The sequence below is a fragment of the Pseudomyrmex gracilis genome, unplaced genomic scaffold, assembly GCF_002006095.1.
Source record: "Pseudomyrmex gracilis isolate BER0280 unplaced genomic scaffold, ASM200609v1 scaffold_209, whole genome shotgun sequence".
In the NCBI taxonomy this organism is placed as follows: domain Eukaryota; kingdom Metazoa; phylum Arthropoda; class Insecta; order Hymenoptera; family Formicidae; genus Pseudomyrmex; species Pseudomyrmex gracilis.
In genome coordinates, this window is record NW_018020793.1 from 206,802 (window position 1) to 225,526 (window position 18,725).

Sequence of the window (18,725 nt, forward strand, 5' to 3'; positions counted from 1 at the left end):
ATTACAGGAATCACTGAGAATATTACTGGCAATTACACAGAATGCCAGTCATTTTTTCGTACCACTGCCGCAATATATTACTGCTGGTAGTTCTTTTTCGTAAGGGTTATGTGGGATTATATCGTACGATATTTCTTGAGTTCCCTCGGGTATTCTTTGGACATCATCTGTTATCCGTAAGATATTATTAAAGCGGACTTTAGTACATCTTATGGACATCTCAGATATCTGAGACCATTTTGGGATGTCTTATGGATATTGCGATATCTCACAATAATGTCTGTAGGATATCCCTACGATAAAGTGTGCTGTGTGGAATGTTACTCCCATGTTATGTAGCAGTTATATTTTGTGTTTGCTGGATATTATTAAACATACATATATAACATCTGTCAATCTGTGCGATGACACGCGGTTGTTTTTTCGTTTGTAGTTTTTTCTCTGCGTTTGCACAAATGCGTGATATTGCTTTGATACGGATTGACGATGTATGTATGTTAGGCACCCGCTGAACTGTACGAGCGGTACAGCACTGTGGAGTGGAGGAGCTTTCTGGTAAGAGAGATGCGCGGAACGGACGCGTGTTCATCCATAGGCAGCGTTGCCGTGGAACTTGTCGCTACGAGTCGTACCTCTCTATCTCTCTACTGCGTGACGTCACGTGTGGCAAGTTCCACGGCAACGCTGTCTATATAATATCCTGTTCTCTCGTTGAACCGCGTATAGCTGTTATTGCGGTGACAGGTTGTGTCCACTAACAGAACACGGTAAAATAAAAATAATAATAGCGTGCGCGTAGCGCACGCCTGTGTTGTATTAGTATATTAAATAATAAAATATGTAAAGTATGATATGTTATATACTTATTTAGTTTTTTTTAATTTAATAAAATTACTTTTTGTTTTATAATAAAGATATAGCATATATAAAATATGTTTATAAAACTATTTTTATTTATTTATGTTAATTTTGTAAATGTATATTTTGGTAATTTAGCACATTTTTATGTAATTTATTCTGTTTCTTTCTTTCTTCATTTTGCATTATCGTTATCTAAATGTTATGTTTCACTTTTCTGCCACTTAGGCGACAGAGGCGCTGTTAATTTTTATTAGAGCATAAAAATACGATTAGCGGTTCATGGTTTTAAAAATAAATAAGTCTGCAATATCTGCATTGACCGTTTGTAACTTATATAGACCGTGTTTTTGTGAAAGGATCTTTTCATGTAATGCTCATTTTGGCGTCAAAAGAAATTACATGATGACAATTGACGTTGGGTGATAACACACGAAAAGATAGCTTCAAGTCTGTAACATCAGTAGTTAATTTTATTGATACGTAACTATTTCTACTGCATATTACTTATTGTAGTCACTGAACTCTATATACACTGGAATGCGCATCAAGAAAAATTCATGGCACAAATTGAATAGCGCCATGTTTGTTTGGCCTGGTATTTTAGCAAATCAGAAGCGTGTTCTGTGTTCCGCTACAATATAAATGACGGAGATGAAAAAGTACCAAAATAGAAAAAGTTTATTCAGAAGTTTGTAGTAATAACATTACATAAAATTATAAATATTTATTTATAATATTTTAATTATAAATTTGTATAAAAGAGCTTCTGCTCGTTAATACAATATAAAAATAAATTTGCGTATTAATGCAATTTAAAAACTTATTTTTTTAATGGTAAAAAAGCACGAAGTACACGCGCGCTAATTGCAAAATATCATTATATCTTATGTTGCAAAATAACCTAACGATTTTTTTATTCTACATTGTTAACACATGCAGAAACTGATATATTTAACACCAAAATCCTTACCTATGAAATGAAATCCCTTTTTTACTTTTCTGCTCACATTCGGACACGCAACATCTCATGTCACTAATATTACAGATGTTTTTCACATATACTTATACAACCGTAACACGTTTCTACGCGTGCTAGGAGAATGCTTCTGATTCATTGTAGCGGGACGCAGAACGCACTTTTGATTTGCTAAAATACCAGGCCAAACAAAAATGGCGCTGATCAATTTGTGCCACGTCTCGCTATGCTTGTTAGGCGAAGATGCGCATTCCAGTGTATATAGAGTTCAGTGATTGTAGTAAATATTTACATCATTGTGTCACACACACATTATATTAACAGTTTAATAATTTATACTCACATTAGTTTAATATACTTTACTCTTCATGTTCCATGTTTCTACTTGATTTTCCTGTTAAAATTGTATGAATTTAGCGTGCTTACAGCTCATCACGTTGCGTGACGCTAGATGTTAAACATATCCGACTTCTTGTCCTTGACGCTAGCGTCACATTTAAACCACATTCAACGCTGTAGTGAGCGCCACATGAATTAGCAACTTAAAGCAGAACTGTTTCTGAGGCACAATCGCTGGCTGTGGCAGTGAGTGAGTAACGCGCTCCCCACTACCAAATACCGAGCGGCACCGGATGCGTACTGTTGCTAGGGCGATTAAGATGTCTGGGCGGGGAATAGGAGTCGTTATCTAGAGTTGTAGCCTTCCAACTCGCGCGTGCGGTTTGCGCTATAAGATCTCTATGCAGTCACGTGATCAGTTGGGAAACTGATCTAAAGTAGTAGTATCAGTCTCACGTCGAGGCTGATACTTTGGTTAGATTAGTTAGGTTAGGTTAGGTTAGGTTCTTGAACTAAGTATTGGACTAATAGATCGATCTCAACATAACAATAGCTCGATAACGATATAAATACAACTTATCGTAGAACTGGTCAAACAAATCTAAATTGGCCGACGACTAGTTACTAACAGCACATGGAAGTTAAGAAACATTTCTTCTGATCTGAGAAAAGCCCACTCTTATAGCGAACCAAAATTCTCCCACCTCATTACTTGATCACGCTTGCGCAGAACCTAATTACATAACCTAATTACATAACCTTACATACACATATCATGACTTTTGTCAGAAAGTAGGAAAATAAGAGGAATCTGAAATAGTGAAAAAAATTTGTCCCGATAACTTAAAGTTAAGGAAAACTCTATTGTTTATATTACATTTCTCGCGTATCTTGTTTCCATATATGTAATACTCCTATATTGCTAGTCGCGTATCTTCGCAATGAGAGGCACGAGGCCCGAGAAAGGGAGACGCACGAAGTCCAAATATGGGCATAGATGGTCGAGCGTCATTATGTTCACCGCATGCGCACAAAGCAGCTGGAGAGAGAGGCTACTATATTGTCTGCACCGTAACGGTGAGCTTCAGGTCGGCACCGTACTAGCAATATAGGAGTATTACATATATGCTTGTTTCAATCGATTACCACTGTCGGTAAGGCCGGCAAGGAAAGTTGGTCAGCCACTGTAGACAACCGAGTGGCGACGACGTGGCACACATGGAAGGGGAATCTCCCTCCTAACCCCCACATCAAGAGAGTACGAATCGTTTAGACTTCAGACGCATGGTGTATAGGTGGCTACGTAGATAGTTGTAGTATTAACTGCTCACTGCGCATGTGATATTATCGTCGCCATTTTGTGCAACCTACCGTTTGCTCTGCAAATCTAACGTACAACGTTTATTGCTTCCTATGTGCCACAGTGTGCTGCGATTATCCTGTAATCGGTATTGCGTTATGATTGTGTTGACGTGTATTTTATCAAGCTATATATGAATTCTATACCCTGTGATTAATTCACATTCCATGTATCGCAGTATCATTACTGGATTTTGATATGCAGTGCTGACTTCAACAATTCCGTTGTTCTGTGAACATCAAGGTAGAATATAATGTCGGTTGCATCAGCCGTACCGGTTGAATGTGCGTAGTTACGCTTAGATATTTTTGGACAATTTACGGTGTTTTTACACCGACTTCTTCAGTTTATCAGTGTTTTAACGAACATACAACTCCGTGGCTTGTACCCAAACCACGGTTTAGGACTTGTGTTACGATTCCTATAGACTTAGAATGGCGTATGGACTATCTTGAAACGGTCCTTTGAGCCATATATGCACCAAACCAAACCAGAATATAATGTCATTTATTTTTTTATATGATTTATAGGTCTTATATTTATAGACTTTGCTTGTGTTTTATATATTAAAAAACAGAGTTTTATATTGTTATCTATAATTTGTCAAATTTAATACTTTACAATAAGTTTATAATTTAACAAATAGTTCTTCACACAAATGCGATTATTACTCTTGCTAAAACAATATCAAGGATATGATTTTAATTTTTCAGAAAAAGAAACTGGATTGCAAGCAGTATATAATATGGCCAGAGTAGCAACATATCAACGAAATGTGAATGTTGTACTTACTGATATATTTACAGGACCAACAGTAAGTACTTTTACTCTTATATGTATACACAAAAGTTATACACATTTATTTGTAATCTTTTAGTTCTAGATGTTTTCTTTTCTATTTATTTAATTTTTTTGGAAATTGTGATGATTTACACGTTAATAATAGTAGTAAAGTACAAAAATATATACATTTTACAATTTATATTCTTCTATTGTATAGTTTTATACTACAGATATATTTTTATGTAAATTTAAACAATAATAATTTTGATTTATGTGTATAAATTAATTTAGTGTACAAATGATACAAATTTTTCTAATATTAAACCATCAACAAAAAGTAATATGGCAATTAAGAGCCAAGTTATAATTTATGTTGATTGTAATAACTTTACTAATAATATTGCAAAACAAATCCATGTTGTATTATCCATATTATACATATTGCAATGTTTTTTATTTTCTTTCTTATATTTCTTGCAAGAAAAGTTTATTTGGAAGGAATTTTATATAAAAGAATTATAGGTATAGATGTTTTAAATATATGAAGTGGTATCTATCTTAAAAAAGTGACGTATAAAATGTGAGATCAATGTTTATAATGAAATTATTTTAGTATATAGATTAGAGTTATGTAACTGTGTTGAATATAAGTCAGGAAAAAGTCGTCATGTGTTCAGTACACATGCAATACTGGCTATGTTTAGAAAAATATAAATTATAGTAAATGTATGTATTTTTAAAGTAGTACATCCTGTAAATTGCATGTGTTTTTATATATACTTCTTTCTTATACAATTGAATCAATCAAAAGTCAATTTACTGGTGTTCTATATAGCAAATATTATATAGTCCATGTTTGTAAAGCAGTTGATGTAGTCGGTATAGTAGGTAACGGTGAGAACTTTAACATGCAGGTTTCTACTTTATCATCTCAATATATTCTGAGTGTCGCTCGGATAGCAGATTGAGTTTTCCCACTATTGCACCTTTCTTACTGATGTGTAGAGCGGCATGGCGCAATAACCTCGTTATTTCACAAAGTCCGTACTGATTGCTACATGTGAAATAGGGATTTAAAATTTATTTTATTCATATTTTGAACTCTTTCTATTTTTTTTTAACATATATATAGCAGTAAATTATTTTATAATTGCTCTTAAAAAATTGTTAAAAATAAATTATGTAAAATTACTTTTTTGCTAAATGTAGACATTCAAAAGGAGATGAAATTTTGCAAAATTTTTCTAATATTTTAAAGTCAAAATTTTTCTAATATTTTAAAGTCATCATATTTTAAACTCAGTCTCCCAGACTCACTCAAAAATAGCACATCGATATTTCTAAAAAAGTCGGTTTTTTTTAAACGTATCTTCGAAATCAGAGATTTTTTGAAGTTTTTTTTTATCAACGTAGAATTGTTCAAACTTTCAATAAAAAAAAAAAGAGAAATTGAAAAAAATATTGATTTTTCGCGAAGATATTCGATCTTAAAGTCATGTGGGCCTCAGACTCAGTCTACAGTACTCGTAGGTTTTTTTTTATGTCTATAGGCAAAGAGTTAAAGACAAAGAGTTACTTTTAAAAAATCATTCAGAAGTAGTTAAACATAAAAATCACGAAAACTTACCTACGAAAAAGATTAGGAACGTACAAAGAGCGATTGATAAATATTCGAAACGATAAAGTTAACAATTTATCGGATTGCAACATGTGTATTTTTTAATATAGTTCTTTTTTTAAAAATATAGTTGCTTTCTACTAGTTCTCGATATTTTGATTAGCGCTTTCCGAGAACACTTATATCAGTTTGGAATGATTTTTGGAGCTCTTCAAAATAGCCACTTATGACATCAACGACTTCATTGTTGCTCGGGAATTTCTCTCCATTCATTTTTTAAATCATTTTTTATATAGTAAAAAATAAATACAAATTACATAAGACTGAATTTGATTAAGACAAATAGCAATTTGAGGCCCAATTTATAAAATTTGATCATTACAACAGTTGAACTGAACAGCTTATGTATTAAAAATTAAGAGTATTTACTTTAGCTATTACACAAAATATTTTTATGTGCAATAATAAGCCAGCGTTTAACTTTTTTTCCCCTAAAGAATTAAACTTGTTATTAAGAACAGCAATGTGATATTACGCGTTGTTTCGGGTAATTATCAATCGTCTCTCGTATATGCTTTAGAAATAAGTATATGAAAAGATCTGTACGTGATCGCAATATACGCAAGATTTCTCATATCTTGCATATATTCTAAAGATAAAACAACAGCATTCGACTGTACAACAAAGTTTCCCACAACTTAAACTCTTACATCTTAAGTTATTTTCACATTTTAAGGTGTTTTGTTTTTTAACAACTGAAGTTTTCTCTCTCATACTGCTACCCTACTATCGCAAATAGATCACACATGCGCAGAAAGAACATAACCTGACCTGACAGTAATAAGGCTGAAGCACAGACTTTTGCATAACGCATAAGCATAAGAAAATCAACCAATCAAAGCCTTCTAGAACGAAAAGGGATAAAAATGGAAGGCTGGATTGGTTGATTTTCTTATGTCTTATGCGTTATGCGTTATGCAAAAGTCTGTGCTTTGGCCTTTATTTTTTTCATGGATCTGAAGGACGGCGTATGAAGTGCAGTTTAGAAAAAGAGGGGTATAATCTGAAAGATAGGAGATAAGGCCATTACTCATAAAATTACAAAATGTACATGGTGTCGGAAAATAAGAGTTTATCGACGCAACTTCTTTTATTTATAACTTTTTAACAAACAACAAGCGACGGCTAAAACCTTTTGATTGCTGTTCAGAAATGGTTATGTCTTCGATTTGAATCCAAAGGAGCTCGTACTTCTGAAATAGTTTTTATTTGATTCGGACATGATAAGGGGCTACACTAGGTTTAAAGGAATGAAGACTTCTACTGCGCACACACACATAAAGAACGAAAAGCGGATAAAGTGCGAATAGCGGTGCGTGCTGGATTGGGGATACTCGTTGACAGCCAATAATTGTGAAGTTGACAGTAGTGTAATAAGGACAGAACAGAGAGAGAGAAAGAGAGATCCGCCTCAGACGTCGTATTAATAGTGGTGCAATGAAGCAATATCGAAACGCTATTTTTATTGCTTGAAGCTCGAGCGTTGGTTATTTTTTATTTTTTTATTGGGAGTACAAATTAGTTCGGTCCGTTTTTTTGTGTTCAAAAATACATTTATTTCAAAACAAAATGAATGAACAGATTAATTAAAGTATTGTCCATCGCTGGCTACTACTTTTTCCCATCTCTCAGGCAATTTTCAAATTCCATCTCGAAAAAATGACTCGTCTTTAGAGGCGATCCAAGTTTGGAGCCAATTTTCGATTCCTGCGAAAGAAGTGAACCGGTGACCTGCCAAATCGTGCTGCATCCTTCGGAACAACCAGTAATCAGAAGGAGTAATGTCCGGAGAATACGGCAGGTGCGGTAAAACATCCCACTTGAACGTTTCCAAATATTTTTTTACGACTTTTGCGACGTGAGATCGAGCGTTGTCATGAAGAAGAATAACCTTATCATGTCTTTACTCGTATTCCGGCCGTTTTTTCTAGCAATGCACGGCTCAAACGAATCAATTGTAGCCGATACAGATCGCCTGTAATGGAATTGCCAGGTTTCAGCAGCTTATAGTAAACAACACCTTTTGCTCCCACCAGATACAGAGCATGATCTTCGAACCTTGAATGTTCGACTTTGGTGTTGATGTTGAGGTTTATGGCAACGATTGACCGGGGCTTAGCGTAGTATTTTTTTTCTTGGGGGTCTGTCGTAGAATATCCACTTCTCGTCTCCAGTCACAATCCGATACAAAGAACCTTTCCTTTATTGCCTTTGAATCAGCAACTCGCAAGTAAAAAATCGCCTTTCAACGTCTCTCGGTTTCAGTTCATAAGGCACCCAATTTCTTTGGTTTTTAATCATTCCCATGTTTCTCAATCGTACAGGAAAGGCTTGTTGAGTTACTCCCAATGATTCTGCAAGCTCCTCTTGCGTTTGATTCTGATCTTCTTCGAGTAATGTCTCCAAGTCTTTGTCTTTGAATTTTTTTGGCTGTCCAGAGCGAGGCTTGTCTTCAACGCTGAAATCTTTTTTCTCCACCCTTGAAACGTCGAAACCATTCCCTACATGATTTATCAGTTGGAGCAGTCACCATAAACTACGACAAGCATTCGATGGGCTTCAGTTTTCTTCCAATTAAAGCAAAAAATTAAAACCTCCCGCAAATGCTGCTTGGTTAACACAAAATTCGACATTTCAAACACAGTAAAAATCAAGATTTTTGTATGAAATTCAAAGCGATATAAACTGATTATTAGCAGATGTCTAACCTCTCTGAAACCGCTAAAATCAGTTGTCACTACGAACCATTCACAACAGGCGGGGCCATCTTTTGGAAACGGACCGAACTAATTTGTACTTCCAATAATAAAAAATAATAGTTAAATAATTTTTTTATAACGAAATAAAGTGTAAAATGAAGATGGTGACCACTTGAAACAATCATTGTTAAGTTCTTAAGTGGTTATTACTACAGTAACCTAATCTAACCTAACCTAATCCTAACCTAACCTAACCTTTTTTAATTTTTTTCCTCGAGCAGAAATGCTTACGCACCCCTTGCTTTCAAGAAGAATGAGGGCAGGGGAGTGTGAGACTTGCACCCACTAAAATTTCTTGGTGGTTTACCATATCTTTGAACGGAAGTGATCCAGCGTACATCCGAGGCATGTTTTGTCTAACCTAACCTAACCTAACCTAACCCTAGCCTAGTCTAGTCTAGTTTAGTCTAGGAGAAACCTAGCCTAGCCTAGCCTAGCCATAGCCTAGGAGAAACTGACGACGGAATGGTAGTGTGTCCCACTTTGTCGTCAAGTTTGCATCTTATGAGGAAAAAGGAGTAATCCTTTCAGCAAAACGTCCTTACGGGAGGGGTGACCCCGGTATTGTCCTACCTTGGGATTCCGAGACCTTCCCGTCACTTTCGTCGAGCAGGCGCACCGTGGAATTGTAGTGGGTATACCTTTCACTCTGGAAGAAAGTCCCACATAACCCTGTTCGACGAAAGTGGCGGGAAGGTCTCGGAACTCCAAGGTAGGACAATACCGGGGTCTCCCCTCCCGTAAGAACGTTTTGCTGGAAGGTTTACTCCTTTTTCCTCATAAGATGCAAACTTGACGACAAAGTGGGACACACTACCATTCCGTCGTCAGTTTCTCCTAGGCTATGGCTAGGTTTCTCCTAGACTAGACTAGACTAGGGTTAGGGTTAGGTTAGGTTAGGTTAGGTTGGACAAAACATGCCTCGGATGTATATTAGGACAATACCGGGGTCACCCCTCCCGTAAGAACGTTTTGCTGGAAGGATTACTCTTTTTTCTTCATAAGATGCAAACTTAGGAACAGAGTAATACACACTACCATTGTGGGACACACTACCATTCCGTCGCTACTTCTTGTGGGGCTTTGTGGATGGCGGAGCCAAGTTCTCATTTGATTTCGCCTTGAGTCTCGTGTTTATAGACGAGGTCACTAGCGCTCACGACAGGGGAGTCGCTCCTATGACCTCAATTTATCTTTCCCACTTGTTTCAACAGAGTTCGGAAAGGAGAACTTTCTTGCGCGGCCCTCCTTTGGACTCACTGTCATACCGGAGGTATCGGGAGGGAGCGACGGTGCTCGCGGGTGGCCGCGAGATTAACGCCCGCACCTGGCTCCTCTGCTTCACTCGCCCGGTTTCACGTTCCCGGTCCCGTTCCGCGGTCTCCTTCTGCTCCATTATGGACTCACAGGAGGTTACGGGACGTCACTTGTTCTCTTCTCTAGAGACCAGGGCTCACAGAATGACTCCCAGGATGACTCCCAGGGCGAAGTCTTCTCCGATTTCGGCGACCAAGGCCGAAGCTGTTCAGCTCACTTTGGAAACTTAACCCTAATCCTAACCTAACCTAACCTAACCTATTTTTTACGTGGTGGAAATCCATTACGGATACCCTGGTTCTCGGGAGAGAGGGTCAAGGTTATGTGGAACTCTCCCCTCTTTCCCGCAAGGAGGGGTATGCCCACTAAAACCACTACGGTGTGTCTACCTTGCTTATTATAGGGAGGGACTCGGTACTCCCTATGCAGGACTCTGCCGGGACCCCCCAGAACCTAATCTAACCTAACCCTAACCTAATCTATCCTATTCTACTTTATCCTATCCTATCCTATCCTATCTTAATCTAATAAGAAAGGCACGGGGAGAAAAGAAACTGTTTCGAGCACTGTCTTTTCTATACTACTGGAAGTGAGAGATCTTTCTAGTAGGAAAGATGCGCGAAACGGACGAGTCCGATTCTATCCAGTTTCTCTTCTTTCTTTGAATCCAGTGTAGATTCAGCGGGGTAGTTAGGGAATATAAGAAAAATTTAAGTTGTGTAAGATAAATAATAAACCAATAATAGGTCCCGATTATTTAAGTTGTGAGGAATTTTGTTATATGTCGTCAGATGTTGCTAATTTTATGCCGAGTCTAGCCCGTTAATCCAGTGGTCTCGAACAAAAAAATTAATTGATCAATAAGTCAATTTTTACATATGTTGACTCAGCATGTCGAATAGCAGAGTTTCCTGTAATTTAAGTCGTTAAAACCAAGTTTCTTTCACCATTTCTTCTTTATTTGCTTTTTGACAAAAGCTGCGCTTATCATAAGGTTAAGGTTATTTTTATACTGCATAAAGTTTTTTGCGCATGTGTGATTAGCGCGAGTGTACGGTAGTGGGGTGGCAGCACGAGAGGAGAATTTAACTTATCTAAATGCTGTTTATATTCAAAAGAACAAGTTGAGTCAAAGAAGAAATGTAAATCTCGTGATATCCAATAGTTCAAGCATGCTAATCTTGAAATACGTACAGTGTATGCAGCTGAATTGTGTCAAGTAGAGCTAAAGGAAGATCTTTTTTTTTTTATTAAGTATAGGAAAAAAGGGAGTTAAGATCTTTGACTCCAATCATTAGCTGCTGGACTGAAAACGATAAAAGAAAATGGAGCATAGAAGACAACCGCTATTCCTCTCGCGTGATGCAATTCAGCTGCACGTACTATAAAGATACAAGTTGAATGTAGGAACTTAAACTAAAGATTTAACATGTATTATATATTTTTTTTTCAGAATAATATAGAGAATCAAAATGGTATCAAGATTAAGGAAGAACCTGTCGATACAACAGTAAACACTTTCACGACCGAAGATTGTACATTAGAAAACAATAATGATTTAATAGAGCAAAACAAATCTTTACAAACGGGCGATTCATATGAAGTTATAAATAACAAAGAAACTGAACACTTATCTGATAGCAATTTTGTATATTTAAATAATAAAAAAGAATGTCGTAATTTAAAGCGTAAACGTACAAAAGATGCAGAGAAACAGACATATAATACTTTATCCCCGTCTACAAAACGACGTAAATGTTCGAATAAAGTTTCTAAAGATACTACTTCATCTTGCACTACATTAATCGAGAATTTTAAGAAAATGAGAAAAAAACGAACTAAAATCGGAATGAATATGAAAGTCAAAATACATCGTAAAACTAAACCAGAGAACAAAGGTTCTGTACAATGTGATGTATGTTTTAGAGACTTCGATAATCAGATGAATTTAGAATTTCATGTAAAGTATTATAAAGGAGTTTTTATATGCAAAAATTGTAACTCGTATTATGAAACACAAAGTAAATTAGTCATACATAGTAAGACCTGTAATCTTAACCCAACTTGCAATATGCAGCGATGGAACCTATTATGTAACTTTTGCAATCGTAAATTTAAAGTGAAATATGGGTTACAGTCTCATTTGTTTCATTCACATGGAGAATTAATATATTCAGATAATACAGATATTTGCAAACCTGCATCCGAAAATCTTGTAAATACATATTGCCAAAATGATACCTTGAAGATTAACGCACATGAAGAATCATCATCGACTAATCTTGTTGAATCCAAAAACCTAAATAAATCTTTCAAAAATGACACAATGAAAACTACAAACTCAAACAGTGAAGAATCGTTATCTACTGCTGAAATGTTGAGTTCGAAAAAATTGCGACAACCAACACTAATGGAATACTTGGAGCTCTACAAAAGAAACTACAATACTAAAAATTACCAACGTGATTTGGATGACACAAAGAATGACTTATCTATGAGTGCTACCAATACAAAAGATGATAACTCTCTGTCTACAAAATCAAATCTTAAAAAACCAACAACAAATTTTACTCTAAAACAAGATACAAATCGTGAACCAGGTGTTGAACAGCCTCTTGTAACACTACACGCAAATGTTGAAACGATGATATCTTGTTTCAAAAAAGATCCTAATGTGATTGCCAAAAAAGAAATTATTAGTAATCATGTAGATGACACAATCTTATATGATCGAAATGAAATACCCTATAGCTTAAGATCTTTTCAGAGTAGTTCTAGCACGAGATCGAATTCAAAAAAAACGAGAACTAGAAATTCATCTAAAAAATGGAAAACTATTATGACTCGTTTTAAGTGTAAGAATTGTACAGTGCTTTTGACACGATGTGACAAAAAACCGAATAATGATGATCAGATTCCTATAGTGGAAACCACTAAAGAAGATGTTTCTCTGAACACCCAAAGCAACTCGTGTTTATTTCAAGAAACTGATATACAAGCAGAAGTAGTGTTTAAAACATTAGAAGTTTCTCTTGAACGCATAAAACCTGTTCCAGCTCTAGATCTAAAAGCGAGGACAGTGTCAGATGTGGAATATCTCGATGACAAATGTTATACATGCAGTGTTTGTAAGAAGAGTTTTTCTTCAAAAGAGAATAAACATATGCATATTAAATCTTGTCACATAGCGTACATGTCAAGTATATGCAATGCTCGATACACATCGAAACATAGCTTACTTCAACATTATTTATGCGAACATTTACTTGAACAAACTCAATGTTGCGTTTGCTATACGTCATTTTCCGATTATGAAGCTTTGAAGGAACACTTAAATATACACTGTCTGAAGTATATTTACAAAGAGACTGACAAATACGCAGTAGATGTTGAGACAAAATGTAATTCAAATAATGAAAATTATGAGTGCTGTTATTGTAACAATATATTCTCGTCACAATCAACTCTGATGATACATCAAAACCAATGCACAACACAAAAACAAGTGGAAAATGAGAAAAGTATGGTGCAAGAAATAGAAAATGAGAAAAGTACTGTACAAGAACTAAATAAGGAGATTGTAAATATCATCTCTGAAGAGGAACACAACAACAACGCCGATGGAACTACATTACCTGACAAAGAGATCATTTCTAATGACTTATGTGAAGTTAGTAACAATTCTAAAGAGATATCAATTATGCGTCGAATATCAGAATCAGAAAAAGAAGTAAATTTTGAAGATGATAACCAACCTTCTTTTCTTGGTAATCTGTTATCTTCAATACAATCTGTAATTGTGGATGGAAGTGAAACTATCACAGAAAATTCTGAACGGAGCTTAGACGATTCCCTACTTAACAAGGATGTTTTAAATATAGAGCGAGAGCTTACTGAAATAAATACCAATATTTATCCGTGTAGTATATGTGGAAAGCAATTTCAAAGTTCGAAAAACTTGCAACAACACATACGCTCTTTTAGCAATACCACCGATGTTTGTCCATTATGTGAGACTGCGTTTAGTTCTAAACGTCTTCTACAATCACATATTGTTGCAGCACATGTACCACAAATCTCAAAAACTTACAATTTTCATTGTATGTTTTGTAATCAAGGTTTTGTTAAAAAATATGAACTTCGACCTCATGTATTACATCTGCACGGTCAGCAAATGTTTCGTACTTTTATGCGCGATTCTCACAACAATCCAGATAACCTTGACGGATTGTGTACCGGAGTATGTGACATATGTAATATAAAGTTTGAGACGCGTGATCGTTACGCAGAACATAGAATGTATTATTATAAAAATCATAAGTTTACATGCTCGATCTGCAGAAAAGACTTTCAAGGTATGTATATGTTTCATCATCATTACAAACTTGCACATTACTCAGAAAATAAACGTAACTCCTATAAGTATATTTGTGACATATGCAACGAGGGATTTAATCATGAGTCACATTTTCATTCCCATAAAATGCATGTTCATGTAAATAAGGAAACTTCGATTGCAATAGCAAAGAAATCCGAAAATAGGAAGCTAATTGATCATGCATTTGAAGTTCAGAAGATCTGGAATACTATGGAACAACGAAAAGGAAGTAACCATTTATCTACTACTGATGAGTACGTATGTACGATCTGCGAGATAAAGTATACGAATATTGATGATATATTAAATCACATCGTAGTATATTCCACTTCTGGTAATTTTAAATGTGATAAATGTGACAGACAATGTAAGACACGTGATGTGCTCGAGCAACATAAAAAATTAACTCACATTTGTCGCGATGTTTATAACGGATATTTATGCCATATTTGTGGTGAAATTCTGGAAACAATTACATCATTACAATGTCATGAGAAACATTTCCATTCAAATGCAAAGAGTATTGAGAATCAATCAAATACTAATAACAACAAATATAGGTGTTTATTCTGTGGTTTAACGTTCTTGTCTGCTGATATTGTTCAAAAACATATTAATGTGGATCATAATGATATACTAGCTAAACACTTTACCTTAAGGCCTGTACAGTTCACTAGTGACAATAACGTGATACAAAAGAAGTCTGTTCAGCAATTGGTTCAAGTTAATCAAACATTATCTGGAAATAATCCCTCAACTCAATCTTTAACAAAACGATCTAATAATATTGCACTTGATATGACTATACAGAATAGCAATAACACAACAATTACGAAATCATATTACAAACACCAAGTAAAACATGTATTTGAAAATAATTATAAAGAGAAATTAACACAAGAAAAACCAACTTCTGCAATCGTATCATCATCTGAGAATCATGCAATCGTATCATCATCTGAGAATCATGCAATCGTATCATCGTCTGAAGTCAATATTTCATCAACATCTGCTACTTCAACAGCTACTACATCAAGTAATGAGTCCAAAGTTGCTACATCAGTTCCTTCATCGATCGAATTATTTAATGAGCCTCAATCACGCCCTAGTATTTTTTTAAATTCGTCAAAGAATGACTGTAAAATCAATTCAATTTCATTAACAAATAACTCTGCTAATCCAGTAATAACAGTTCCTGTAACTTCAGCAACTGGAGTACTTAAGATTATACTCGCCAACAAACAAGACAAGAAAATCAAATCTGTAAAACAAGCTATCGAATCAGCAAGCCTTCTAGCAAATAGCTGTAATTATGTATGTCCTGTATGTTCGTTAGTCTATCCATCTTTAATGTTTTTCCACGCTCATTTGATATACGCACATGCAAGTTATATTCGTAATGATACATGTAGATTACAGTCAACTCAGACCTCAAGTGGTCAGCTAATCTCTGTTGATAAGTCAATTCCGGCGTTCTCTGCAATAGAATGTTTGTTATGTCCAGCCATATTTACTAACGAAACCTCTTATAAGATACATTTAAAAAATTTTCATACTCGTCGTGTGATTGCTCTTAACGAGACGATAAATAGTAATAATGCAAATAATGCCTCAATAGTAACAACAAACCAAAACAAAAAAGATACGAATCCCGAAATTATCACTATAGATGATGATGATAATAATATTGAGACTTCTATAAAAGATCCTGCAGACAAAACAACCGCTACGACAGATATAATTGATGAAAGCCTGAGTGAGAACATTGGTAAATTGCGGGTAAAGCCTTTCGCAAAGATTATTGAAAATCCATTGTCCGCAGAAACTCTTAAATAAGCTAATTTATACGTCAATTAGCACGAGTATATATATACTAACTAACTTTACTCTTCGAATTATTTAATTATTTAGTAGAACGCAAATGATACTAATTCAAGTTTGATATTTTAATAAATAGTTTGATATGTTAATGCAGATAAATAGATAATAGAAAAATGTGTTATCCTTATTGTAACTATATAATATGTGAATTTGTATATTCTTTACTTAATTGGAATAAATTATCTCTTATTTTGTATTACCTTTATCATTAGAGTGTTAAGTTATATTGTTGTTCGTTAGAGAAAGAGAAAATTCGTATTATATCAAAAAGTTATGTGAACTCTATATTCTCTCTCTCTCTCTCTCTTTCTCTCTCTCTCTCTCTCTCTCTCTTTCTCTCTCTCTCTCTCTTCCGTAAGTGTATAATAAGATTATGGATAAGTATTTATATCTACGTAGAGAATAGAAGAATAGGATATACATTAGAGTTTATAAGAAGACTTCAACATGTAACGTTTGTGTAATTAATAAAATCAATGATGTTATGAAATGTATGTACAAATATCTTGATTAACTAAGTTTTGATTGTGCAATTTTTTTATTATTTGAGCTTCTGGATGTAATTGAATACAAGAACTTTTAAATGAAAATAATCTAAAAAATGGAGAGAAACCGACGACGCTAGAACGCGCTGACGTATCAGCAATAAATTTTGAATTCAATTAAACACACAGAATGCTTGCTAGCATTTAGTATGTATCAGCTTAATTTAAAAAAGAAAATGTTATTGAAAAATATTTCAGTCAGGATTTGTGAATCTCTTGAACTTCTCCGGACAAAATGTCTTCATTCGGGACTTCCCGCAATACTCCAAATATAAACACTGACTCTTCTGAAGACACAACAAAGTTTTGTATATCATTGATACTTTTTGTAAACTTCTGTAAATTGCACAGTTAAACAATAATCATAGACAAAACACGCGTTTTCATTTCAAATTTTATTTTACGTTGTAAACATCCACATGATTAATTTCACGTCAATAGGCGGTTGCGCTAATAGCACTTGCTGAATGTAATTATGACGATGTTGTCGAACTACACAAGTATTTGCCAATCTGTTTGTTAGTGTTTAAGCAAACTGAACCAGAACCGTTAATGTGCGATGTGATTAACCGGTTAATTTTTGTTACGCAAAATAATGCGAGAAATCGAAAATTTTGTAAAATAATAAATATAATCCTATAACTCGTTTGTCTCAATTGTATCAATCGACGTTATAAAGATTAAGTAAAAGAAGGCTTGCGAAACCAATTTTAAAATAGAATAAGAGAATTTAACAAATAAAGATAAGAATATTTTCACGTTAAGATTTGTAGCGCAACGGGAACTCAAGTATGCTTCAGAACGAGACAACATGTAGCTGAAAAAAAATTCGTTTGCAAGAATAACGAGCACTAAGTGCTCAGGTAAATTCAACAGTTTGAATAGAATCACGTTCTCGTCGACGCGCGAGAACGCAGTTTCTTTCATAAAAGTAACCCAAGTACAAGAATAGTCGTGCTTGTCTTCGACTTCGCCGGAAATTAGTAGTTAGCGGAGTAGGTGTCTGCGGTTGTCAAGTAACGTATGGAAAGTTTTCTTGGTTTGCTTTCTCTCTCTCTCTCTCTCTCTTCGAGTTTCGTTAGAGATGAGATATTTCAAACGTGCGCAAGCTGATTCTCCGTACATGGTTATATTCTACTTCCCAGTCTTGTATAATCATTCTTACTTTACAATAGAGAAAAGGATTACAAAGTGATGTGTTCTGCATTATTCTTTTATATTATCACAGATCGTCTCTCTCTCTCTTTTGTAGATGTCTTTAGATATTTCGATATTAGAAACTATAAAACTGAGAAACATAAACAGGTTGAATACATAAAAAACAAAATATTATATTCTACAAATATAAGTAAATGTGGAAGAGAAAGCTCTGCAAATGGATTCAGTACATGTGTGTGTCGATAATCATTAAGGTTTGGGACGTTTTTAAAAAATGACAAAAAGGTTTGATACTTGAGAATCTTGTTCTTGGTCATAAGATAAAATTTTACAACAATACTGTTGTTAGTTTGAATGGGTTCTTAACGATATTTCAAAATTATGCATAAAATGTTCGTCATTCGATAAATCAGGAGGAAGCGTTCTATCAAAGAAATCCACTGAAGAAGGTTAAAAATAAAGCCGAAACGTTTGGTAAACAAAATTAGTAGATTTATGTATTGCAAAACACCTTGCAAATGGTTCACACTTGCCCAACTACTACCGGAAAATTTTACAAATTTTTTAAATATTTGTTTCCACGGAAAATTCCGAGAAAATTGTTGAAAACTCGGTAATTCCAGACTTTCAACATGTATTCTTATGGGACTCATATTTTAACAGAAAAAAAAGTAAGATAATGACACAATT

General features: G+C 34.7%; 1 protein-coding gene across 2 annotated transcripts; it reads left to right on the plus strand.

Annotated features, from left to right (window-relative positions):
- Nucleotides 1-3,402: 3,402 nt before the first annotated feature.
- LOC109858512 (zinc finger protein 423-like) lies at nucleotides 3,403-17,495 on the plus strand. 2 transcript variants are annotated; one of them, XM_020435842.1, is made up of 4 exons: nucleotides 3,403-3,624; nucleotides 3,715-3,779; nucleotides 4,250-4,350; nucleotides 11,527-17,495. In XM_020435842.1, exons 3-4 carry the CDS (start codon nucleotides 4,282-4,284, stop codon nucleotides 16,285-16,287), a joined length of 4,830 nt encoding a protein of 1,609 aa, XP_020291431.1. In that variant the 5' UTR covers nucleotides 3,403-3,624; nucleotides 3,715-3,779; nucleotides 4,250-4,281; the 3' UTR covers nucleotides 16,288-17,495. The 2 variants fall into 2 exon arrangements, with proteins under 2 accessions (XP_020291431.1, XP_020291430.1); XM_020435841.1 differs by having other exon boundaries at nucleotides 3,403-3,779.
- Nucleotides 17,496-18,725: the final 1,230 nt, after the last annotated feature.

Excerpts from the sequence above, each read along its gene's own strand:
- LOC109858512 (XM_020435841.1), top strand. The coding sequence starts at position 4,282 with ATGGCCAGAGTAGCAACATATCAACGAAATGTGAATGTTGTACTTACT. Across the intron at positions 4,351-11,526 it reads ATATATTTACAGGACCAACA|AATAATATAGAGAATCAAAA; the intron begins GTAAGTACTTTT and ends TTTTTTTTTCAG.